Source organism: Patiria miniata, unplaced genomic scaffold, assembly GCF_015706575.1.
Source record: "Patiria miniata isolate m_02_andy unplaced genomic scaffold, ASM1570657v1 HiC_scaffold_18, whole genome shotgun sequence".
NCBI lineage: Eukaryota > Metazoa > Echinodermata > Asteroidea > Valvatida > Asterinidae > Patiria > Patiria miniata.
In genome coordinates, this window is record NW_024037056.1 from 4,525,745 (window position 1) to 4,552,878 (window position 27,134).

Here is a 27,134-nt window from a genome sequence, read left to right on the forward strand (position 1 = left end):
AGTACACAAGAGATTTTGTAAGAGCTAAACCCTTTTGCAATGTACATGTATTAAGAGCACCTGTTCATGATGTTGGGGTTTTTTGTAGAAGAAAGTGTGTTGAGTTTGAGTGAACGTGCATTCACATTTACATTGTATGTGAATTAAAAATTTGGCAACCGATTTTAACTCCACCGGAACTGTGTGTCAAGACAAAATGAATGGCCTTATGAATACATAGTATATATGATGTGAAATAAGCCAGTTCCGTATTCCAATATAGTCTGGTGCACAGCAAGACTCAACGATGGATAAATGATTCACAAGGCTACAGGGGACGTGGTAACCAAATCTGCATTCTGTGCAATTTTTCGTGCAATCAAAAAGAGATGGAACTTTCATTCACACAAACGTTTCGACACACAAGACACCTAAAAATGCTTTGCTGTCCAAAGGTTTTTTGCAAAATGTTATACTTCAGAACACGATGATCTCTTCGATTTTGCTGGAACCCAGCTGCTTTTGCATGCAAAGGATGACATTTTTATCCCGAAAGAAAAATTGGCAAATCTTGATGTGCACATGTGTAGTTGGAATAACGAATTCGCTTATTACATTATGTTACATGTACCATGAACATGTACATGTACATTTTTATTAATCTACTGCACGAGTACATTAATAAAAATTATTTAAGAATTTCTAGGAACTTGGACTTCGGGAAGCTGTCATTTCCAAGTTTCAACTCACATTCAGTTTTGTTGCAACCTCTAAACGGGTCCAAACTCCAAATTAACATTGAATGAAAAGAATAAACAAATAAATAAAATTACTGCAACTGGCCCGACGGGGCCAAATGTAATGAATTACATGTAGTGCCCCGGCGAGCAAACCACCCGAAGGCCAGGCCATTAACGCTCTCGCTAACGCCATTGCAGCATCGGGGCATTAAGGGAGGTAGGAATACGTGTTTGAGGCCGCGGGCCCCTTTGAGGTAATTCAATTTCTGCTCAATTTAGCACCGGCTTTATTCCGCTCGCGAATCGGCGCAGAGCATTGGTTTTTGGATTAAAGGGAATCGGCGCGATCTCTCACGCTCCAATGGATGAAACTGAACATTGATGCTATGTACATACATGCACAATGTACATGTAGTAACGCTTACTCCTTTTCTTGTACATGTACATGTACATGTTGTAGCTTTTCAAAATATTTAATTTTCTTGGTCAGGTGAAAGCAATTGTGGTAAAGTTGCTTGCTCAAGGACATATCTAAACAGGGATTGGAAGAGCTGCCACCACTTTGTCAATGTTTGACAAATTGCACTGACATACATGTACATGTAAAGGTGGGCCACTATTGCACAGCTGAGTTCAGCAAAGACGTCACAGCGAGTTTTCACGCCGCTATTTTACAAAAGCTGAATGCATTTTAAATCCTGTCCATATCCCAGTAAATGTTGGACGTCATCAAATTCACTTTTGAAAGTTGTATTAACCCTTACTCTCTGAGGGTAGTTTACTGCATGTCAGTTGGTTATGCCAATGCCCTCCAGCTGCAGTTTATTGGAGGATACTTTGATGTAGCAGTGAAGGCTCCAATTGGCAGGAGTTGGAGGCCCTGGAGGGTGCCTGATACTGACCAGCTGGGGGCACTTGATTGTTATCAGAGGACTCTCATTGTTCTCTGTGGCATGTATTGGAATGCCTGTCCAGTTACCCTTGAAATGACATGGCAGATATTGGAGGGCCATGCAAAAAACATAGGAGATTTTCTTGAGGCACATATTGGCATGCGTTGGAGGGTCTAGTAGGGTAAGGGTTAAAGTACAATTCAAAGTGACCTTTAGAAGTTACCGTGTGATGCACAGCTGGGTTTTGTTTTTTTACTAAAACCATCTACAGTCATTATTATTTGACTGGCAACACGAGTCGATTTGTCGCATCTAACTTGAAGAATACCACTGTGAATCACATTAAAAATGTACAGCCATCATTAAGACCTGTAATCCCCAACAACATTAATGTCTGAGCACATATGCAACATTAATGAGCTGGCAATATGAAGAGAATATGCGCTGCTCTCATAAAAAGATAAAAAATCTGTGGCGCCGCAATTCTTCATTGCACTCATCATTAATACCTTGTACATGTGTCGTGATATCACCATACAAGTTTCATAAAACGTATGTTGAACGTTTCTCGTTGAACCCTCCCCCCACCCCCGGTACTCATGAAATAAACATTTAAATTGCATTCAACTTTGTTAAAATTTCAGCCAATTAGATGATCCCCATTTTATGATAATAGCACCTGTTACGAAGCTATCAAACTGAAGCAATTAACCTAATTTTCCTTTTAAAATGATGTGATATTTATAATAGGCAACTCAATAAGCAGATTCAAGTATTAGAAACTTTGTAAAAATTACAGTATTTTCAATTCAGCTGTAACATTCTCTTGGAAGTCATACCCAAGGTTTGCTTGTTACATTTTATAACTCAAGCCCTCGGAAAGCAGGGAGCTGTACAGTGCGTAACATCACTTGAGAAAAGGGCATACATGCTCATGTAATCCGGAATAAAAACAAATTTGTACAAGCCTGACTCAAAATTCCATCAAAAGTCACAGTTTACAGCTTTTTAATGTACAGCATTTTTTACGCTGTGCTATCGTTGAAATGGAATCACTTAAATCGTTTTAAAAAAATCCATCAGATGCTGAACAAATCCTACATGCAGCTGCAATATCCGAGACAAACGATTATCTGTTTTAAAAAGGATATATATAAATGTCTACGGACTTAAAAACCAATCACGAATGAATGTGCCCTGCTTTGGAACATGAAAAACAAATTCCACGGCTGGATCGCAAACACGTGGATTGTCGTTTTCCTGCATCCCCCCCCCCCAGACCTGTGTACGTACGTCGCAGTGTCCTTTTTTCCTGATGAACTGTATTTTGATACTTCTGACATGTGGTGAAATGGAAAAGATTATTTTCAAAGGCGGTCTGCCACAATATGACACAAATATACCATATGGCTGACGTATGTCGACTTTCACAGAGACATTGGCCAGTCCAAGTGAGTCATTTGTTAAAATATATCAATGGAATTTCTGTCCATTGAAAAGTAAAGATTATCTCCTGCTTTGCTGAAGGATCTTTGAAGTTTTCTTTAAATCTCTGGTTGTTGTATCAGCTTTAGCTTGAGTTACTCCAGCTACTATGCTCATCAGGAATTCAACAAGCTGGAGCTTACATGTATACTGTAAAGGTAGATAATAGATTCTAACGAAGAGGCCGTAAAAACAGTACCCTCTTTTCATGTATCTGTATCACAAAAAAATGGTCCTTTTTCCCTCCAGATTCCATTAAAAATATATCATTATGTTTAATGGAATCTGGGTTGGGAGTAATAGAGGGGAAAAGGACCATTTTGTGATACACAGAGTCCCGTTTTGTAGAGCCTCTTACTCTTAGAGTCTGGTATCTACAACATAGTTTTAGCTCCAGCTTTACAGTATGTCTAATTTCTGATGAGCATTGGAGCTGGAGTTACTCAAGCTAAAATGCATTCATAATTTCAAGCAGCAATCGCTGAAATCTTTAGACATCCCCTTTATTTTGGGCGTTTTCCCCCTGTTTTCACAGCCAGATTATATTATGGAGAGTAAACTTGCATGATGATGTTATAATTGGGCCATTTCTAAACTGGGCATTGACGTTGATGGTACCAGTACAAAATACACGTACATGTATGGTAGATAAAAATGACCCAATTGTGGACACAACTATACGGTGTTCTTTTTAAAGAGTATGATGCATGGTTGTAATAGATGGACGGACATTTGTTCATACGACAGGCCTACCCGTATCTTAATCTATTAGGTTAATTACCAATAAGGCATAAATATAGACTTTTTATTGGGAAATTTGTATCATTTAAATTTGTTGGCTTTGTTCCCAGAGAGAGCTTTGCAAAACAGTTGCATTGTGGTGTCAATAGAGGGCAGCATTCCACTTTGCATCTTCATCAAGTATCTTGTGCTAGCTGCATTTGTTGGATTGGCTTACTTCTGTCAACAGAGGGCGCTGTGTAGACAGCACACTCCAAGATCTCAGTACCTAGAGAACGTGAATTCCAAGTTGTGTTGTAAACACACTTGTATACATTGAAGCATGAATACCGTCAAACCACTAAGCTTTCTAGCATTTGAGTTCCATCAATTTCCCAATTATTGAAATTAGTGATACTTGAAAAATTCTCTATTTTATGAGGGTGCCTGAAATTTTCATAAATTTTCTTAGTGCATTTTTAGCACTAAATAAACCTCAAAGGGAACCAGCAACATATAGGTTCACTTTTAAATAATATAAGATTCAATAAAGAAATAAAGTACATGTCTATATGATTTTAACCTACAAACTCTTAAATACCATATAGTGCTGAGAGTGCTCTAGCATCTTGTAAATTGCAGTTTCCCATTTTGTCGCCGTCTGTGTTTATCAAGGGACGCTAGTCAGAAGCCTTAAACCCTTCAAAGCCTTGTAGCCAGGGATCACGCCCAAAGTCACGATGCTTGCAACATTAGCAACGCTGCAAACCTGAGAAGTGCCCTTTTTCAAATTTCTCCCTCTCAAAAATAAATACTTCAAAATAAAAAAAAAATAATTTCTATTTTTTTTTTCAGAGATGGAGACGACGGTATTTCAAACTGAAAGGGCGGAATCTTTATTATGCCAAAGAAAGCACGGTAAGTGAAGTGTGTGGTGGGCAAAGTGGATGGCTAAGGCCAAGTACATACATGTACATGTACATGTATAGTCACAAGTCAGTTAAACTCTCATTGCAAATCCATCTTTATTCAATCGAGAAGCAATACAAGAGATGTTTGCATTTCTTGAGCATTGTTGATTCCTGTGTATCTCATCACTTGATTTGACATTGAGCGTGAAGGTGTCAACGGACTTGAGTTGAAAATTCCAAGAATTCAAAACATAAAAAAGATTATATTTCAGTGCTCTTTAATCTTACAATTTAAATGCTAATCCCTTTTCCAAGCCTCTTTAAAAATGTAAATCAAAGACAATGAATTTCAAGTTTCCCCGGCAAAGTGAGTGTGCTGATAAATTTTAACTCTCTACTTGCTCTATATACGTGACTTGATTCTGAGTTGAATGATTATCCCATTATCCAAATGTCAACAATTTAGAATCAGTTGCATTAAACTTACCAGCAGACTTGCATGAGTTAAGCCCATAATCTGAATTGATAGAGCAGTTGATCTTTATGTGATCCTCATTATCAAGACGTGCGTTACATCAGTTGTTTTTAATTTCTGATTTATTTTTGTCAATTTCTGTCTAAAACAAATATTTTGATCATCCAGATGTTATTGTTGCTCTTAAGATTTGAAAAGGGGAGGGGTGTTTTTTGAAGTTATTACAGATTTGCTTACATTTCCCGCATATTCTTTATTTGTATGCTGTGTGGTTTTTTTTAGCTGCGGGATAGCAACCCAACAAATCATCATGTCTCTCCGTTAGTTAGTAACAAACGTTGACATTGTCTATTGCTCCTACATATTTTGACCGATTTCGTCCAAGCTTTGTCAAAAGTATCAGCAGCCCAGCCCCAACATGTCACATGACCAAACTGGGGTCAAAGGTCATCATGGGGTCACTGGGGTCAAAAAGCTGAGTTTTTACTCAAAACACTCCTTCCCAAAAGTACATGGCACAAACACGTGACTCATGCGTGAACACTCATTTTCTGGCCCACAGCTTCGGATTTCTGATCGAGCTTGTTTTTCCCTGAAGTGAAAACTTGCCGAATCTTGATAGAAACATGTGCAGTTTGAATACTGAGATGGCTTTAAATTGATTGCATTTATGCATTGGTAAAGGTCACAGAAATAAATTACATTAACATGTCAATTAACGTGTGCATAAAATATTCCCACAGCACCTCGTGTGGGAGTTGGGAACCTGGGTGACCGACGGTGGCTTTTTCTTATTTTCACAATTTGCAACTCTGAATAAAATCAATATTGACGAGATTTGGATATGAATCTACCACAGGGGGGAAAAATGCACTTTTCTTGTAATATGTCTCTGAGTTTTCAATGATGTCAGGTTTTTGCTTGATTTACATCAGCGGAAAAATTAAATCCAACCATGCAGACGCACTTTCTAAGCCTGAATGAATTTTTTTCGTTTATTAATTTTTTTTAATTTTATTCATTTATTCTTCATAACTAATATATTTGGTACATAGTATACTTTCTTTTTAAATCAACAAAAGAACATTTTTATAAAAATTGTAAGGTAATTATAAAATTTAAATTATAATTAAATTTGTTTTAAAAAGTTGTAATTTTGTGACTTTTGTGCTTGAAAATTGAGGCTTGAAGGCTGATTTTGGCATTATGTACCAAATCTTGAAATTACTTGTGATATTGCTCTCAGCTGATTTTGCTCAAATTTAAATTTCAAAAAGAATTTTTTTCTGTTCGTGTTCTTTATCTTGAATGTTATTTTGCTAGTATGATAAATTGGCGACATGTTTCCTACCAATTAACATGTAAGTGAATGAACACATTTTGAAGGAACAAACAAACAATTTGTGCCTACATCCTTGACTGTAAGCCTTAGGCAAATGTGTTTTCCTGATTACTATATTTCAATTTTTCCAGATGAAACCGAATCCTGCCTGCACGTAAACCAACTTTAATTTATAAATTTAAGGGCATTAATGACGTCACTTTTTCGGCCTTATACATGTATTTTACAGTTTTATACTTGTTTTTTATTCTCCAATTAATTTGTTTTTGTTTTTCCAGTCTCATATTTTCGAGGAAGTTGACCTGCGAGAAATCAGCGTCGCAGAGAGCAGCACCAAGAATGTGAACAACAGTTTCAGGGTGAGTTAGGTTTATCGTCTTAGAAAGGACCGTTTGTCGTTTGTGCATTTTTTCGTTTGAAGCAACAAAAGTGCTCAAAATCTAAAAACCTGATGATCTTACTAACCTGGTGAAGTTTCAGCTCTGTGAATGCTGCATATTCCAAGAAAACAATTTTCTGGGATCTCGATTGCAATTCAAAAGTTGCCGAGTTATATTTTGAAATGTGCCCAAAAATCAGCATTCGGACCACATTCTCATTCAGGCGATTGCAGCCACACGATGTCACGCACTGCACCAAGGAATAATACATACTGGTACATGTAGTACATTGTGTAACTGCGTGTGCGTCGTTTCAATGCTTGCACGTACCCATTCATGGATTTGCCCAATTACAAACCAACTACATGTACTAATGGAAATATCCAAATATGTGTCACTTGACACATCTTTGGAAGTGGCCTTTTTTTAATAGTTTTCTTCAAAGTAACAGCATGCCAGAAAGAGTAATTTCACAGGGAGTTAAGTTCAATTACTACCTTTAAACCAAGTACGCTTTTCAACAATAATTTGGTCAGCTACTTTTTGGATAGCTCCACTCTGCAAATGGTCCACGCTATTTTTAACTGGCAGTTAGAAGTAGAAGCCAGGAATGAGGTTGAACCACGCTTTCACGTACGGTAGATCACACCTGTTCTTAATGTTGAGTTAATTAAGGTGAGCATTTCTTAGTTAAAGGAGTACAATTTTGAAACAGTACTCAAATACAACATTGATTTCTGGGCAAAAAGTGTCCAGTAATGTTCCAGCACTCCATTTTTTCTCTGACTCTTTTCTATGACGTATTTTGATTACCTGTTAATGATGTGAACTGAATGGTTTGATTTTAGGTCATCACGCCATTCCGTACCTTAATCCTCTGCACGGATACACGCAAAGACATGGAGGAATGGATCAGTGCCTTCAAGTCAGTGGCTAACAGAGACTTTTACGAGGTAAGACAGCTGTTTGTTTGTGGAGTTATTGTTTGTTTGTTTGTTTGTTTGTTTTCTCTGTTCCTTGAAGAGCTCAGACTTGGCAAACAGGGGTTTGATTGCCACCAAGGCACATGAGAAGTTTTGCTACGATGATGCTCTGGCTTCAAAGATTTTTTTTATCGATCTCATGTTTCCCTCAAGACTGCAGTCGCGGAGAACATTGACAAGGAGCTTTGACAAACGTGTTGTTTTGTTTTGTTGTAAGGGTCAAACAAGCGAGGTTGCTTTGTTTTTTTCTTACTGACGCCTTCCTTCTAATAATAACTTTATGGAGTCACAGTGAAATCTACAATTAGTGGTTGAGCATGGCATTATGTAAAGCTCCATCGCCCGAGGGATTCAGGCCGGATGAAACAGGATGCTGTTGGATATTACGTTGATGATGTTTGCGTGGGAAAGTTGACGAGTTGGTTCTGGCTCTAACAAGGTTAAGTGACTACGTAGGAATACGAGACTTGCGTCACAATCATTACGACAGCTAAGTGGCCTCTCAACTCAAAGGTGCAATAGAAACTGTCTCATCTTGTTTCGTATGTTCACTATAATGCCCAAAATGTTCTTATCCTTTTTCTTTCTTTTTTGAGGAAATGTCTGAATGCTGCACAACAGCGCCATTCATTTGCTGCTTCAGATTTCTGCATATTCCTTATTGTGTGAATTTTAGACATTTTGTCCCAAACAGATTTTAAACATTTTTGTGCATATGGAAATACATACTGATACAAAAAAGTGATAAAAATTAATGCATGCATGTCCATGTATAGCCATGAAAGGAGTACAGCTTGGATAATTCCATTTGTTTGGATATGATACCGGTACGTTCTTTTCACAAAACCACAAGGCAATGAACCACAATGCCATTAACCCTTGCCAATACGCCCACACTACCCCGCCACACTAATGGACTGATCCAAATATCAATCTAATTACACCCCCCCCCCCTCCTCCCTCACTATCATCACCAACACTGCCATCTTCGTTTACAAAAACCTGGACACGTAAGACATCGGGCAGACAGTAACTAGGCTGTCATTGACTCCAGATACTATTCATGTACTGCTCACGTGTGATGTGCGGTTAGTTCATCACTGAATTTCTCACAGTTGACAGCAAAGTGCTTCCATTGACTAGGATTCGGCTGTACTCTCTCTTAGGCTTAGTATCTTTGTAGTGTAAGAGTCCAGCATGGAGGGAACCGACAGTGATAACACAGACTCGGGCAAGACGGTAAGTTTTTGTGGAGAAAATTTGAATTTGCTATGGCGCTACGCGGGGCTCTAACTCGACAACAGAACTTGGTATTTCTTTTTGATCAGTGTGCGATACATCATGTCAGTACGATAGAGGACAGACACACAAAGGGAGGACAAAATTCCTTTCAGTCCTCAAGCGTTGGGTCTTTTGTTGAAAACGGTCCTTGATCGTACAGTTATGTGCTTAGTCTATGGGAGAGTGTTATATTACAGGGACAATAGGAAACACAAAGCATTGTCCTCGGGTGTATAGAAATTCTCGACTGTATGTCTTGTATGGTAACACTCAATGATCTGGCTTATATGATATACCGGTATGGTGTGTAGTCTTTGATTGATATTAGGTATTGATCAGTAAATTGAATCAAGTCAGATTTCTAAACCAAAGTTCAATATTGATTAATTTATTTAAAGACAAATGGATTTTGTAGATGAAATACGTGTGTGTATTAACCCTCGAATAAGTAGTACAATTCGGATTTATGCCGTGGAATAAACTAGTCATTATACCGGTAGATGACCTCAAAGTAATTTGGAAAAATATCTACGATTTATAGAATTCACAATTCCAAATTGTTAAAGACATGCGTTCAATCATTGACTGGCTCATGTACTACCTAAATAGTTTTAAAAACATTTCTTTATGTCAGTAAAGAATTTCCGGTGTAAAACAATATTCTCTTCTCACTCCTTGAAAAAAAAAAATCAGATAGAATGTAGGCAGTGAGAGACGAAATTATTTCATGAATAAAGAAATTTCAGATTTGAAGAATATACTTACACTACCGCAGTGTAACCCAAAAATGCTGAGCAGGTATGTAATTGTAAATGAATCACTTGACCCTCCAGGGGGTTAAATACGCAAGAATCATCGACACCCTGCATACTATACGCCATTCCTTCTCTACCTAGTGCTGTACACATGTAGACATCATCTACGTGTACTTTATGGTCTAGGCACAGAGCTAGGGAAGGCCAATGCTTAGGAGACGTGTGGAATTCATCATGTCGTGTTTTATTCACCCGCCCTGTCATTTAGGCTCTTCCTGTATTTCCAAGGATGCCGACTGATTAATTTTGTTGTCTGGAAAAGTATATACATTTTGTAAGTAGCAGTTATAACTTGAAACGATTTGAACTGGTTGAGTGAGCAGCCTAATTAAATAAGCAATCTAATTCCGTTTATGACGTTCGTTGTCACATGTCTGTCCAAACATTTTTTGTTTAAATTCTACATGCACCTTGACCGAGAATCACAAATGAAGAAGGGGTCAAATATCAACAATAAAAAAAAAATCCATCTGAATTTTTACGGAAATCCACCAAATGTAAAAGAAATTAATAATACAGCGAAGTTGGAGAAATAGTGATGGGCTATGCCCCTGACACATATATGATGTGGCGTTTAGATGCATTTTTCTTCTATAGCCAGAAATGTTCAGTGGCAAGTGGTAACTTAAATTCATAAAAATACTCTGAAGAGATATAGAAAACAAGTTTCCTGGATCAGTTTCACCAGTCTGCCATGTATGCTTCTTGATACTACATTCACTTTGCCTTTCTTTGAAGACCGACCAATGAAAAATGAGATAAGATGCCTCATCACCATGACAACCACCATCACTGCCAGTAATGGGTATCCATGGATACTGCATCCCACTTGCTCACTGCACCTCTCCCAGTGTGTCCCAGTCAAATGATTGTTACCCCCCCCCCCCCACTTGATAATTAATTTCAATCTCTTTTGTCTTTACCTCTGAAACCAATGCACAAGGCCAGTAATGCCATTAGATTTGAAACTACTGCCCCGAAGAGAGCTAAATTAGGTAAACACGTGTGGGCCAGGAAGCCATTCAATTTTAATTGCAGAGTCAGTCAGAAGAAGCGTCATGAAATAATGTTATTCTCAGATTTGTTTTGAACTGAAATCATCATGTACGCATTCACAACATCACTGCTTTGGTTTTCAGGGTTTCTTGGGGTGGGTTTGGGATTTTTTGGTTGCAGATGACTTTTCCGAGGAGCAGTATTGGTTTTTTTCTTCTTTTCTTCCATCAAAGTAATCAAATTGATATTGACAAACAAGTTGTACACGCCACCCAACATGCATTTTTTTTTAAAGAAAGTAATGTTATTGGAAAGGCAGCATTCTGTTTTGTTACCCTGTGAATTGTTGTTATTTGAAAGCATGTGTTTGTGTTCAAAGCCAAACCATTCATTCTAGTCACATTTTGGTTTGGAAAAATAATCCAGTCTGTAGCAAGCAAACACTTACATGTATATAGGTCCTCACTTGTGTAAATATGATTGAAACGTTTAGGCTTTGGAAATTTCTATTATTCTGCCCCGTGGTCATTCTGTGTAGAGTATTTGTTCTTGAATTAAATGACTGTGTACTTGTTCGAATACAAACGTACCTTTATTTCAACAATTGCAGCTGAAAAATCAACCTTTGCAGAAAAAACAATCTATTTTGTTGATAATGCAGATTTAATAGATTATTCTGATAATGAAAAAGCTTGTGTTGATCAGCCTCCCCCCCCAAAAAAAAACCTATTTATAAAGGTGATAATAAATGTATTGTAAGATTTGTATTACATGTTCTACAGGAATTTTCACAAATTTCTGCAATGAAAAGTTTGTATTAATTAGCAGCAAACACAGCCAGTAAGGACAAAGAAAAGCCCTAATTTAGTTTTGGAAAGTTGATCAAACTACAATCAGTATTTTATTTTGAAGTGGCCCAAGACTTACACAACAATGCCCAAGACTTACACAACATCGCAAAACCTTGTAACAGTAATTGTGTTACAGTGTGAAAGCTCATGCCTCGCTTTTGTCCATTAATGCCAAACAAGACCGTAAAGTGCCAGACAAAAAACCTGTAATTGAACAATATTACACGCTGATTACACAACCCAGTGGGCAATTAATGCTCCGCTGGCTAGTAAAATCTGGGACTGAACTAACAATGGGGAGAGCAGTTCAGAGGAAATTGTTTTCTTGGGTTTACCTAAGTCTTCCTGGCACGTGCGGGTATTTGCGTTGCGTTGATTGAATCAAGAAAAGGGTTTTGACGTCAACGAGTTCAGTGGACAGCCTCTTAAAAACAAAAGAATATTGATCCTAGTCTTTTGTCGTGGCATCGCCGCCAGCTGGATCCGCCGTTGGGTAAATCAAGATCTCTGAAAGGACCGTCACGTGCGAGGCTTGCGACTTGAAGAGGTTCGGTGGGGCTTGCAAGCAAGGAGGGTCTTGTAAATTTGATTATTGGTCAGTGTAACGACTCAGCGTCGGCGTGGATGCAGTAATGTTGATTTTCTGCCACAGCTAAACCCGCAGGTGGTGTTTTGAGGCATGAATCAAGGTGTGGCTTTGCAGACATAAACAATTTTTGTACGAAACTACGGGAGACATTCTTGATTATTTCGTGAAAGATCATCAGCCTTGGGCCTGACAGTTATGGCGGTAAAGTAATTTGTATTTGTAATAATTCTGTTTGGCTTGAACTTCGTTGTGCCTGTATATAATATTTTTGTAGATTTAAAATCTGTCAAATCATGTTATTATTAAACAGTTGTCTTCAAAAAATCTTCTCGTTAAATATCCCCATTTGTTCCAGAAAGAAATGATACATTTCTGTTCTCATTCATTTTGCCATATTTTGTGATAAATTATACATGTTTGCATACGTGTACACATTGGAAGAGTCTTAGGAATGAGTCAATTTCTTTTTTCAATTTTCAAAAGACGTAAAGAATAATGTCGGGATAGCTTAAGGAAAAATACCTGACGCATGTTGTCATTCCAAGATGAATATTCTCAGGATGCAATTTGTGTTTGGAATGTCGATGATTTCAGTACTGTGGTGAATCTTGAATCAATTTAACAATTAAATAGCAACCAGCAGTGGCTAAATAGCAACCACAAAAATTTGGGAGCTTGTACATTTTTTTTTCGATACGTAGATTGAGTGATGTTTCACATTTTCGTCTTTGATGTGAACATAGATGACCTTGCCGCATACTTGCAGCAGTAGTTTATCCAGTTGATCATATGTCTCTGTCAGTTTAGCAGAAAGGCCGTCAGAAATCCATCTTATCCCTCTTGAGATAGAGCGTGTGTAGGAATGCAGTGGTGTGATCGCCAAAAGAGATACCATCTCAAGTTTTCTAACGATTACTATCGTTCATTTTTATGGCCATCCCGTGACAGTATGAAATAAACAGCGGCCCAGACACAGTGAAATAACTTGGTGATTTGTGACTTGTAGTCAGAGCTGGCTGTGGGCTACGTGCATAATTACACCCTGAATGGTAAAAATGTATAAATATCGCTACGATTGTAGGATACATAAGCAGTGTATTGCTACGCTTTAAACTTCAGCGTGTTTCCTTTCGGCACGCGCAAGAGCATGTGCAAAATGAAAACACAAACCTTGGTGATGTAACCTTGTGCCTAACAGGCAGCACCCCCCCCCCCCCCCCCCAGCTGTGTACTCCCCAGGGAGCTGAGATGGTATTTGGAATGTTTAATTGTCCCAATGATTGGGGGTAATAATAATCATGATAATGTAAAGTGCTTATGATCTTAGTTAAAAAGCGCTATACCGGTATAAGAACCTGTTATTATTATTACTACAAAAATTAACAAACCCCTGAGCTCTCAAATATGCTAGTCTTCTGTCTGTACATGTATCGTACCCATTGTGTACTACATATTTCTTCTTTATTCTTTATCGGGCCGGCAATCACACACTAAAGTGCCTCTATCAGTACATCATTTGACATTTCTAAGGACCTTTACCGTGCCCCATCTGTAAGTCAAGCAACATGGTATTACACGGCCTATTTATCCAGCAAGCGAATCTTTCAGTGTCCTGGATTCACTCATCCTTACAATGTAAAAGCACACGGGTCTCTTGTTCATTAGGACGCAGGGATAAAATTACAAAGAGATTTTCTTCTTTTTTTTTCTTCCGCGCTCCGTGGACAGAGGACATCCATTACTGTTTGATAGTCACGACCTTTTAAAGGATAGTTTTACAGTTGCTGTTTATGTTCTATCTTATTTTGTAAATTGGCCTTCTAGCGATATTTTTCCGTCATCTGCGAAAAGGTTTCTCAAGATGAAGGAAGGAGAAAAGTGGCAAAAAGTGGCAATTGCAATTTGCGGAAAAACTCTGATTGCGGCGTTCAGTGATATTACTTGAGATCAAATTTTACTACATATGATCCAGTTACAATGTATTATACAAAAAGTATGTACGCGGTACATGTATGTGTAACTGTATGTATAGTTAAAATACTGTAATGTAATTTCTGTGAATCGATTATTTGGGTTTTGAAAAGATTGGTAGATGAAGGCCAAACTCTCTGCCAGTCTACAATATATGACGTTCACACTGAAAATTGTCAAGAACTGGATAGCTCCCAAATCAGTCAATTTTAACCTGGTTTGGAATAAACATGGGAAACGATCGGTACTTGTTCGATATTGGACTGTCGCAGGGACATTTTTACCAAGATCTGATTTTTTTCTGTGATTAATGTGTACTTTTTAAAAATTTTGTTTCTTTTAGGAAGGAGAGCACATGCGTGACATGCTATCCGGGATGCACAACTGGTATGCCTGCTCACACGCCCGGCCTACGTACTGCAATGTGTGTAGGGAAGCTCTGTCTGGCGTTACATCACACGGGCTTTCTTGTGAAGGTACGTATCCTCTCCCAACAGGAACAGTAGGGGGCGCTGTGTCACCTACGTACTTCGCATGACCAGTTCTACATTGGAGTGTTTATAAACCCCTCGCTTGTAACTCCCCCCCCCCCATATCAAAGGGCACTGGTGACTGCTGATCGCTTTCAAAAAGTTTTATATTTTTTTCAGTGGAAGCACAATTTTGAAGTTCACTCATTAGCCTTGTGTAGAAAGTAAGTTTAAAGACTATAAATCTTTTTAAAATAATGACTTGCGTCAGCTTTTTAGTCTTTTTCTTTTTGTTTTTGCCTCAGTATGCAAATTTAAAGCCCACAAACGCTGTGCGGTCCGTGCCCAAAACAACTGCAAATGGACGACGTTGGCATCAGTGGGCAAAGATATCATTGAAGAAGACGATGGAACAGTAAGTACATGTACATTGTAACATTGAGTAAAACTATTTCCTCGTATTTTAAGAAAAAAAGGTGAATTAATCTTTCAGTAGATTTCTTGAGTGCAAGAGGAGATTACATGTACATTGTAAATGCAGCATTTCATGAAAATACCTGAATTTTCAGACTATCATCTGGAATCGTATGCTCTTGAAAAACATTTTAGGGCCCACGTTAAATTTTCCTTTCTTCATCAAATTGAAATCCTCTTCAAGGCTCTGTAACAGCTTTGTTTCCCTGTCTGCTCTCGATCGGCATAGCAACAACAGATGATGTATGCATCGAGGTCAACCCAAGGTCAATAAAAATACCACGGCATCTGATAGTCTTCCTTCCAGCCTTGGTGAACAACTATAAACTGTCTCCTCCCTTTTCATTTCAGTTTTTAATCGCGTAGTTGACGATCTCTACATCTTGCAGCTGTAAGCATTCCATTATTTTCAAAGATTTCTTATCGTGCTCGACACCGGTATCTGGCCTTGGGTCTCCGAGATGGAATACTCAAAGAAATTTCTTAGACAGTTGCGCAGCTCATCAGAAAAGTTATGACTTGAAGGATGGGTTTTATAATCCATTGGATGCGTTCCTCAGCTTTGAAGCAGCACTCAAGATGAGTCCAAACAGCTGACTGTTTGAGAGGATGCTGATATGGTCTACGTGCTCATTGAGTTTAACCTTGGCTGGAAAAAGGACAAAATTGCTGTCACTGGAGTTCAGATATGAAAATGAATGTTGCAGCTGGTCAAGTTTTCGACTATTGTAGAAAGAAAAAGTTTTGAAATTAGCTAAGCTTGACCACGACAAATAAGCATTAAAGAAAATCATTTTTTGGTAGGTTTTTCTATGAATTGGATGTTGTGTTGGGGGAAATATTGAAGGATTTGCACCCCGTAACCAAGCCTGAGAAAATTTGAAATGGGCTTAATTTTTTTATTTTATTTTTTGGAGGGGTACTGAGTGCAGTTTAGGTGTTGAAGTCAACACTAACATGTACTAAGCCAAAAGGCTTTATTAAAGTAGTGAACTACGATTTGCAAGAGTTTATGAATTTTTTTTATGAAAGGAATTTTAGAATTTTTTTGCAAAATGAACATATAAATAACTAAGGAAAGAGGGGTGGTCAGTTATTCTTCCAACCCCCCCCCCCATTCCCAAGCTCCTTGCCCCACCCCCTTCAGTACACACAGTCTGTTCACACATTTCCCTCAGATCATCATTCAATGCACTTTATGATCAGTTGAACTACACACACACGCACTCCTATTAATTACATAGTAGGTAGTGGCGTCGTGAATTTATCGTGACCAGAATCACGTCTCCATATCCACTCAGGGGTATTAGCAAGAAAGATTTCCTGGTTGAAAGGAAAGACAGTTTCCTTGAAAGAGAAAATCAATTTGAGATTTGCATCTTGCCGTATTATTAAATTTACCTGATGAAAGATGGAGGACTTTCTCAGTAGCCAAGACGGATGTAATTCTCAGTAATGGACTGACATCGGAGACTGCAAATTTGAAAGCAAGGTTGGGCGTGGAATGGCTATCGAAGCTGTGTCTAAAAATAACTCTATGCACGTATGTGATAGGGTCTCGTAGAAGAATGGATCCAGAGTTCAAAATGAAAAAAGCCAGATTTAGAGATCGAATGGAAGTGCATCTACGTATATTTTGTGATCTTTTACTACTGATAGTAGTACATGTACTACTCTGAACAGAAAACCCCTAAACTTAACAGTGTCTTCCTGAAATGACAATTTAGCATGGACAATTTAGAATGTTTAAAGAAGTGCACTTTTCAATCAAATAAACCAAAAAGAGATTAGAAAGGTGCACAAAATAAGTTCATAAGAAAAATTCATTTTATGGGCCCCTTTAAGTATAAAGTTGTTGATGGATAAAAACACGTGTTTTATACACGTGTACATGTACATGTAGTTGACCGTCAACTACTTGAGCTAGTCACGTTTTTGAACCACTGTGCCGTGTTGCACATGTGTTTACATGTATTACCCACTTAGATTAGCTCAAGTGGCATAAAAACATTTATACAGATAAGTATAAGATGCATTCCTGCTTAAAGTAATAAACACTTCACAAATGAAAGGTACATAAACAACTTTCAGGGGAACTTTTTTTTAAGGAATGGTTATACACCATTCAACCGTACGCTTAAGAAAAGAGTATTTCCCCCAATATCCCCAACACATCTTACTTCTTGTTTAGCCACAGAGGTTTATGGCTTACGGTATTCCTTACTTAAGTGTTACCAATTTAGGAATTTGATGTAACTTTCTCGCAAAATATCAAATCTTTGATTGAACAAAGGGTACAAAAAATGCTGTGTGAAGTTTGAAATCAGGCTCTGTTAGGCCAAAAAAAAAAAATATTCGGTCTCTGGTCAGACCAAAGTTCCGGAATTGACGCGGCGATGCGGCCTTTTTTTTTTTTTTTTTTTTTACTTTTTTTTTTTTTTTTCTTCAAGCTTGGATTGTACAGACAAGGTGGGGTACTATTTTGCTTTTTTGTGTCCTCATGTATATTGGTGTCCTCCATAATTTGCCTTGGTGCTTTCGATCATTTGCCTTGGTGCAATTTCCCATTCCTTGGTGCTCTTTGGTAGAAAAAATTGAGGAGGTGCAGCAATAGAGGTACATTTTGGAAAAAAAAAGAAGATTGACGCGCATGATTAAAATCGACGCGCGCGCTGACCAGAGACCGACTTATTATTATTTTTGGCCTTACCGATATGTTTTTTTTTTATTTGACTGATTTAGGTGTGCATTGATGCAATAGACTGATGTCACTCGTTCATTCTATGCTACATAATCCCCAATGACCCTGCCTGTACTTTACTGCCAGGGTGAACACACTTCTTTTTCTTTATTTATTCATTTGTTTTTTAAACATTTAGAACTCCTTTTAGATGTTATCAAGCCATCATAACGGAGAAGACAGCATACATGAAACAGTCGCAACGTAATGCAGCAAATTGAACAAAAAACATACTCACCAGCTCAGACACAAATCCTTACTCTCAAGTGCCCGTCTGGCCGGTAATCACTTTCACTATATTTAGGGTTCTTATCGGCAGACTTAACCAAGCTTGTCTGGAAGACTTAAGAAGTTTGTTTATCACAAAAGGAGATACTTGGTTGTTTTTTTTAACTTGAGAGCCTTTAGGCCCACTTAAGTTTCACGATAATCAGTTACTGCATCAAATGAAATAGCTTAGTCTTCAGATTAAGCAACAAATTTAAAAAAAAGAATAGTAAGAAGAGTGTACATCCTCAAAAATGGCCTCAAAATGGAGACAACTACAGCCGGAGACAAATAAAGTACAGTATTTCAAGAATTTGGAAAATATTCAGTGAAATTTTAAGTCGACCGTTCAAAACAGCGCTAGAACACTGCCCTGACAAATATTTGCACACATCCGGGAAAACATCCCAAAATACTCGGTAAAGTAAGTTCATATATCCACTTGCCTCAAATACGCAATAAATTACTTCCCATACAGTCCCCCTATTACCATTCCTGATCCATCATCTTAACCGTGAGCAGTTGTACTAAACCCCCCCCCCCCAAAAAAAAATCGCTCTTACCATGCTCTTACTTACAGGACTCTCGTGGAGCTATATTCAGCTTAAACCTCCCGTGGGTTTTGGCCCACTTCCTGTGGCATCATACTGTTGGCATGTCGTCTGTCAATTGGTCATCAGCAGTGTAGCAAGACACTGACTGAGTCAATAAAAATGCTGTCTGTGGAGATTGTCTTTCTGATATGCCACTTCTGCCGTTTGCATTCTAAGAAAGCGTGTCGTCTTGCACACACAGAATTTTGTTGTCGAAAAGCCAGTAATCACATTTTCCAAATACCAATTTTCTCAGCACAAGTGGATTCCCCCCCCCCTTGTTTAAAAAAGAGAGAGCAAAAAACAAAAAAGAAAGTTTCTGCATTAATCTGAATTTCTATGCAAACTGTCAGTTTAAAGCTTTTCTGCATGCTGTTGTAAATATTTTTGCTACCATCACTACCTCACTACCCGTCTCATTCTACTAAAGCCTGATGATAGGGACGCTGTCTCGTGACGTGCAATGATCCCGTCGGAGCGTGATAGCCCCCTTACCATCTTTTTGTCTTTCATCCTTTGGTGCTGTTCCCTGGAGTGCTTTAATAGAAATTTCAATACAAACAACGTTGGTTTATTAAGATGCCCTGTTATGCTTTTCATTTTGGAGTGCCTGTTTTCATTTTGTAAGGCCGCCGCATATATTAAATTTAATATTGCTCTCCTGAATTAATACCATCTTTCAAGGGAGCACACTTTGCGTACTTTACTCAGTTCCGGAAACGTAAGTTAAACACAAAATGTTATTTTCCTGGAATATCGTTTTAACAAATTTAGGGAAATGTCTTCTAGGGAAAAATCTGGAGCATATTAAATTTCTGTTGATTTTTTAGTAGAAACAAAAGAGAACAAGGGATTTGGGGGAAAATGTTGACAATAACGTTAAAAAGTGTTGCTTATTTCAAAGGGGGTAAGAACTTGTACATGTAAAGCCAACAAAATCTCAGGCAACGTCATTCTGAGTTGTTTTTGTAAGTTTTTTTTTAAAGTAAATTCTTGTAAGTTTCTATGATGGAAAACATGCTCGTGTTAAGCAACGTGACCACATGCTGGGGGCCAAAACGTGGCATTGACGTCACGAGATGAATACATACATGCGACTGATGGATTCAAAGCCATAATGACTTCTTAAAACATTCATAATCAAATTTCCCTCAGCAGTTGAAAGGGCCCTTTTGACACCATCTAATGCCTTTGTCATGACAAACACGTTTCAGGGATTTTTTGAGCCTACATGTAATCAATATTTTAGGATGAGGAATTTTGGCTGTATTTGATCGGAGACAGTTCTTAAATTTTGATGACAGGAGGCTCAACACATTATTATCTTTTGATTGATTGCACTGACACAGGAGATGTTTGAATTTTGTATAAAGCTCTTTCCAGTATCAGAAAGGAAAAGTTTAGAGCGGCCTACTTTTTTTTAATATAAAATTGGAGATATGAAAGAGAATCCGTGAGTTATATGAAGAATAATTGACAAGCAAAATTTGTCAAAAAAAAGGTTGGATGTGAATCGAAGGAAAGAAATGCAGGCAAATGCGGTCGCTTTAAATTGGCACGAGCATTTGCAGATGAATTTTTAATCTCAGCATGCGACGTGTCCTCTCCACAAGAGTCTTCACTCCTAACGGAAACCTCCTCAGCTTGAAACATTCCGTTTCAGGGAGGTAGCCCCTCTGTATTTCTTGAGGATTCTTAACCTCGACTTCTGTCTTTGGCTTCAAGGGAATTCATCCTCCTGACTTGGGTCACATTTTAACAACATGGTTCCTTGTTCCGCTTCCGGAATGTCAAATCCTTTAACATGTGCGAATGTGTGTAATTATATTCACTTGGTTGAAACATTCAAATGATTCTTAATGATTACTGTATTACCTTTGTTGCCATTCAATAATTTGGATAAGATTTGAAGGTCTGCATGTTGAAGTAAGCAGTAAGAGTAAGATTGCAGTGGCACCATGTGTCAAATCTCTCTTGCAAGTTTGAGACGCTTCCCCCCCCCCCCCTTTCTTTTTAGAACTTAACAAACCCACAAAAGAGATTTGTCACATGGTGCAACTGAACACTCACTGTTATTCAATAATGTTGTGCATTGACATCTGGCATTAATGGGAAAATGTGTCAGGCAAGATGTGTCAGGGGAGTCAATAGCTGTTTGTACCTTCAAGACATAAGACTGCGCTGTTGTTTTGCATGTGGGAAGGTGTCAATTTCCTTTCCCGATTACTTCTAAATCTCAGTATATTATCAGTGGAGTGAGGGAGGTTACAGGGTGCAAAAATCTTGGTTAAAAAAAATGCCAAGTTGTTTATCAGAATTCCTCAAATTGTCACCAGGCAAAGCTTTGGCCTATGGTAACCAATCCTGAGCAGATTTAGTTCCCTTGACTTCAGAAAACTACGTCTTGTTTCGTAGATCTATTTCAAGGCATTTTTGGGTCAGTCAACAGCCTAAGACCCACTTTCAACCCCTGTTGGATGCTTAAAATGCTCATCTAATCCAAACCAGAAATACACTGCATATTTGTCCTCCCCGCATCCGACTTGCAGATTCCAAGAAATGTAATTTCAGTCGACAGCTGAGCATTATTTGTAGCTTGACCTTTTTAAGAGGTATTCCTTGACGCGGATGCAATCTTGTCAAGCAACTGATAAAAGATGAAAACAGGAGATCTGTCGGACTTTCCTATTGGTTCTCCCCCCCCCTTTTTTTTTTGGGGGGGGTTAAAGGGGGGTATGTGCTTGAGAAGGGTGTTCTGTCCGTCTTCAGCACTAGTGATAGTCGACAGACAGAAAAATGATGATGGCAATGATGATTGAAGTGCCCAAACCCTTCGTTGATTTGATTAGAAACCAATTCAGACTGATGGGTGTGTGAACTAAATCTGTCAGCACCCGTTGCTCATATACTGCCTGATGATGATTCCTTGTTGAAGTGCTTGAAGTCAAGAAAGTGGCCATAGAAGTCCAAGCTTCTTGGAAGAATCTGATATTGGGGATTTCCCCTGAGTGGGCTCGCTTGCCATTCATGACATGAATATTGATTGGTTTGCGGAGGCGAACACGCAGTCATCGTTCAATCACTGAAGGATTACAGTGTGTTTCATGGGGGTGACAGATTCATGAAGCACAAGATGAAGAAATGAAGAACGCTGCATCAATTCCATGTTTCCATTAAATGCTAATTTTGTTCTTCTGTTTTTACCAGAAAATGCCAATTTCTCAAAAACTTATACTTTTTGATAGTGTACCTATGGCATGACCAAGTACATGTTATGAGTAGACGAGGCATCTTTATGTCATATATTGATATAGCTGCAATTTGTTATCCTTTCCCTATAACATGATTGCATTGTGACATTTCCAAACTTTAACCCATTTGATCTCCAACAATTGATGAGTCTAAATTTTAACTTTGTTTCCAGATTTCCACCCCTCATCAGTGGCTCGAGGGTAACCTACCAGTCAGTGCCAAGTGTGTAGTGTGTGATAAGACCTGTGGTAGCGTCCTGCGCCTACAGGATTGGAGGTGCCTATGGTGTAAGGCCATGGTGAGTTGTTGATTAGTAGTAACCTACCAGTCAGTGCCAAGTGTGTAGTGTGTGATAAGACCTGTGGTAGCGTCCTGCGCCTACAGGATTGGAGGTGCCTATGGTGTAAGGCCATGGTGAGTTGTTGATTTGTAGTAACCTACCAGTCAGTGCCAAGTGTGTAGTGTGTGATAAGACCTGTGGTAGCGTCCTGCGCCTACAGGATTGGAGGTGCCTATGGTGTAAGGCCATGGTGAGTTGTTGATTTGTAGTAACCTACCAGTCAGTGCCAAGTGTGTAGTGTGTGATAAGACCTGTGGTAGCGTCCTGCGCCTACAGGATTGGAGGTGCCTTTGGTGTAAGGCCATGGTGAGTTGTTGATTAGTAGTAACCTACCAGTCAGTGCCAAGTGTGTAGTGTGTGATAAGACCTGTGGTAGCGTCCTGCGCCTACAGGATTGGAGGTGCCTATGGTGTAAGGCCATGGTGAGTTGTTGATTTGTGGTTAACCTACCAGTCAGTGCCAAGTGTGTAGTGTGTGATAAGACCTGTGGTAGCGTCCTGCGCCTACAGGATTGGAGGTGCCTATGGTGTAAGGCCATGGTGAGTTGTTCATTGTAGTAACCTACCAGTCAGTGCCAAGTGTGTAGTGTGTGATAAGACCTGTGGTAGCGTCCTGCGCCTACAGGATTGGAGGTGCCTATGGTGTAAGGCCATGGTGAGTTGTTGATTTGTAGTAACCTACCAGTCAGTGCCAAGTGTGTAGTGTGTGATAAGACCTGTGGTAGCATCCTGCGCCTACAGGATTGGAGGTGCCTATGGTGTAAGGCCATGGTGAGTTGTTGATTTGTAGTAACCTACCAGTCAGTGCCAAGTGTGTAGTGTGTGATAAGACCTGTGGTAGCGTCCTGCGCCTACAGGATTGGAGGTGCCTATGGTGTAAGGCCATGGTGAGTTGTTGATTATAGTAACCTACCAGTCAGTGCCAAGTGTGTAGTGTGTGATAAGACCTGTGGTAGCGTCCTGCGCCTACAGGATTGGAGGTGCCTATGGTGTAAGGCCATGGTGAGTTGTTGATTTGTAGTAACCTACCAGTCAGTGCCAAGTGTGTAGTGTGTGATAAGACCTGTGGTAGCGTCCTGCGCCTACAGGATTGGAGGTGCCTATGGTGTAAGGCCATGGTGAGTTGTTGATTAGTAGTAACCTACCAGTCAGTGCCAAGTGTGTAGTGTGTGATAAGACCTGTGGTAGCGTCCTGCGCCTACAGGATTGGAGGTGCCTATGGTGTAAGGCCATGGTGAGTTGTTGATTTGTAGTAACCTACCAGTCAGTGCCAAGTGTGTAGTGTGTGATAAGACCTGTGGTAGCGTCCTGCGCCTACAGGATTGGAGGTGCCTATGGTGTAAGGCCATGGTGAGTTGTTGATTTGTAGTAACCTACCAGTCAGTGCCAAGTGTGTAGTGTGTGATAAGACCTGTGGTAGCGTCCTGCGCCTACAGGATTGGAGGTGCCTATGGTGTAAGGCCATGGTGAGTTGTTGATTAGTAGTAACCTACCAGTCAGTGCCAAGTGTGTAGTGTGTGATAAGACCTGTGGTAGCGTCCTGCGCCTACAGGATTGGAGGTGCCTATGGTGTAAGGCCATGGTGAGTTGTTGATTTGTGGTTAACCTACCAGTCAGTGCCAAGTGTGTAGTGTGTGATAAGACCTGTGGTAGCGTCCTGCGCCTACAGGATTGGAGGTGCCTATGGTGTAAGGCCATGGTGAGTTGTTCATTGTAGTAACCTACCAGTCAGTGCCAAGTGTGTAGTGTGTGATAAGACCTGTGGTAGCGTCCTGCGCCTACAGGATTGGAGGTGCCTATGGTGTAAGGCCATGGTGAGTTGTTCATTTGTAGTAACCTACCAGTCAGTGCCAAGTGTGTAGTGTGTGATAAGACCTGTGGTAGCATCCTGCGCCTACAGGATTGGAGGTGCCTATGGTGTAAGGCCATGGTGAGTTGTTGATTTGTAGTAACCTACCAGTCAGTGCCAAGTGTGTAGTGTGTGATAAGACCTGTGGTAGCGTCCTGCGCCTACAGGATTGGAGGTGCCTATGGTGTAAGGCCATGGTGAGTTGTTGATTATAGTAACCTACCAGTCAGTGCCAAGTGTGTAGTGTGTGATAAGACCTGTGGTAGCGTCCTGCGCCTACAGGATTGGAGGTGCCTATGGTGTAAGGCCATGGTGAGTTGTTGATTTGTAGTAACCTACCAGTCAGTGCCAAGTGTGTAGTGTGTGATAAGACCTGTGGTAGCGTCCTGCGCCTACAGGATTGGAGGTGCCTATGGTGTAAGGCCATGGTGAGTTGTTGATTTGTAGTAACCTACCAGTCAGTGCCAAGTGTGTAGTGTGTGATAAGACCTGTGGTAGCGTCCTGCGCCTACAGGATTGGAGGTGCCTATGGTGTAAGGCCATGGTGAGTTGTTGATTAGTAGTAACCTACCAGTCAGTGCCAAGTGTGCAGTGTGTGATAAGACCTGTGGTAGCGTCCTGCGCCTACAGGATTGGAGGTGCCTAGGGTTGGATAGCTCAGTTGGTAGAGCACTGGAACGGCAATCTGGAGGTCCCAGGTACAAACCCCACACCAGTGAATTTCTTCGTTCAACATTGAAAATTAGTACAATTTTTATGTTGGAATTCTTTGCCAGGTGCACACACATTGCAAGACCCAGTTCCCAGCCAAATGTCCCCTAGGCCAGTGTCGCCTCTCCCTCCTTCCCCCTATCTCTCTGAACTCCATGAGCTCGGACGGTTACTGGCAGGCCACCCGCCAAGGCTGCAGCAGCCCGCTGCTTGTCTTCGTCAACTCTAAGAGTGGCGACAACCAGGGGGTGAAATTCTTACGTCGGTTCAAGCAACTCCTCAACCCAGCTCAGGTGTTTGATCTCATGAACAGCGGGCCGCATATTGGGTGAGCTTCTGTTTTTGTTTTCTTGGTTTGTTTTGGTTTTGATTTCTTTTTGTGATGTTAGGTCAATTTGTCGTGTCTTGCATATTTTTTCTGTGATAGGTTACGCCTTTTCCAGAACTTTGACACGTTCAGGATCTTGGTGTGTGGCGGTGACGGCAGCATCGGTTGGGTGTTATCAGAAATCGACAAGCTGGACCTTCATAAACAGGTACAACTGCCACAAATATTAACCTTGTGTTTCAATCTTGATAGCTTCGTCTGTTTTGCAAGAAACCAGTGTCACAGCCTATGCACTCTAATTTCAAAGTGGCTTCACGTCCCATGAAAAGACCAGTGGCTTGATGCTAACTTTTTTAATCCTGCAAAATCCTCTGAAACCTCCTGATGAATTTTAACTGTCTGGCTTAATTTATGAGACTCATGATGTTTTTCTTTCGCTCCGTCCAGTGCCAAATAGGTGTCCTACCTCTAGGTACGGGTAACGACCTCGCCCGAGTCTTGGGCTGGGGAACAGCCTTCGATGACGACAATCAACTCCCGACCATCTTGGATAAATTGGAGAGAGCCAGTACCAAGATGCTTGATAGGTAAACAGGGCGGATTTGTTGCTGAGTCCATCATGAGTCCGATCACAAGTCAATCACAAGTCCATTCAAAAGTTCAATCACAGTTGACAGTGGATGTACAATAACAAAGAAGTGCATTTGTCACAGTTGATTTGAATAATTTGTGATGCATGACTCAGGACTTGACGACTTGTGATTGACTTGTAATGGATCGGAGTAGGGGAGAGATGCTCTGAAAGGAAGATGTTGAGTTGAAAAAAACAGAAAACGCTAAGATGGACTGTTAACCTCACAGAATGACTGTCCGTGAACACTAGAGGTTATTTTTTGAAGGAAAAATGGCTGAAAATCTGTTTGAGAACTCCCTTAGTATATTTCACTGAAGTTATGATGAAAATCACTCTTAAATATGTGGGAAAAATTACATTGCCCTCACGATATGGTATGATGACAAACTAGTCAGCAATGTTTTTTCTTTGATAGATGGAGTATATGCACCAAAGAGTTGCCTCTGCCAGGCAGCAGACGGCCGGCTGGGACGGCCATAGACCTCAAGGCTGATAGTCTAGACGTCTCAGACTCCATCGAGAGCAAAGACAAGGAGATGATTACCGCGTATGAAAACTCAGTGGCAGCTCATCTGACAAAGATACTACACTGTGACGAGAACACTGATGTGATATCATCAGCCAAGTATGTATAGACATAAGCAGTTGTGTTACATTGTATTACATTGTGTTACATTGTATTACATTGTATTACATTGTATTACACTGTATTACATTGTATTACATTGTATTACAGTGTATTACATTGTATTACATTGTATTTATTTCCTGATGAATCCACAAACCATACAGTGCTAGGGCGGTTTGGGGATGGTACAGGGACTGATTGGTTTATATTTTACAAATTCACTTTCTTGATAATGCCCATCTAAAAAAAGCTATTCTGTACGTATTTTGTCAGGGTATTATGTGAGACTGTCAAAGATTTCGTTGAGAAGGTCGGCCGGGCGTATGAGCAGAGCTGCCCATCAGGGGACGCTCAAATCATGAAAGACAAGGTAAGATTTCAGTTCCAATTTTGGTACAAAAATGGTCGACAATAGTTGTTTCTGATATTTATTGGTTT

At 39.8% G+C, this 27,134-nt stretch overlaps 1 protein-coding gene across 8 annotated transcripts in view; it reads left to right on the top strand.

Moving 5' to 3' along the window:
• The window catches only part of LOC119724332 (diacylglycerol kinase delta-like), a 59,640-nt gene that overhangs the window by 21,451 nt on the left and 11,055 nt on the right, over positions 1 to 27,134 (top strand). For 4 of the 8 annotated variants that reach the window (XM_038195333.1, XM_038195332.1, XM_038195330.1 and 1 more), the window contains exons 3-13: positions 4,673 to 4,735; positions 6,824 to 6,904; positions 7,774 to 7,878; positions 14,755 to 14,887; positions 15,187 to 15,296; positions 22,380 to 22,505; positions 25,172 to 25,434; positions 25,534 to 25,642; positions 25,882 to 26,021; positions 26,484 to 26,693; positions 26,970 to 27,066. In XM_038195333.1, coding sequence (XP_038051261.1) covers positions 4,673 to 4,735; positions 6,824 to 6,904; positions 7,774 to 7,878; positions 14,755 to 14,887; positions 15,187 to 15,296; positions 22,380 to 22,505; positions 25,172 to 25,434; positions 25,534 to 25,642; positions 25,882 to 26,021; positions 26,484 to 26,693; positions 26,970 to 27,066 — 1,437 coding nt within the window. The other 4 variants (XM_038195334.1, XM_038195335.1, XM_038195337.1 and 1 more) reach the window with 4 other exon arrangements.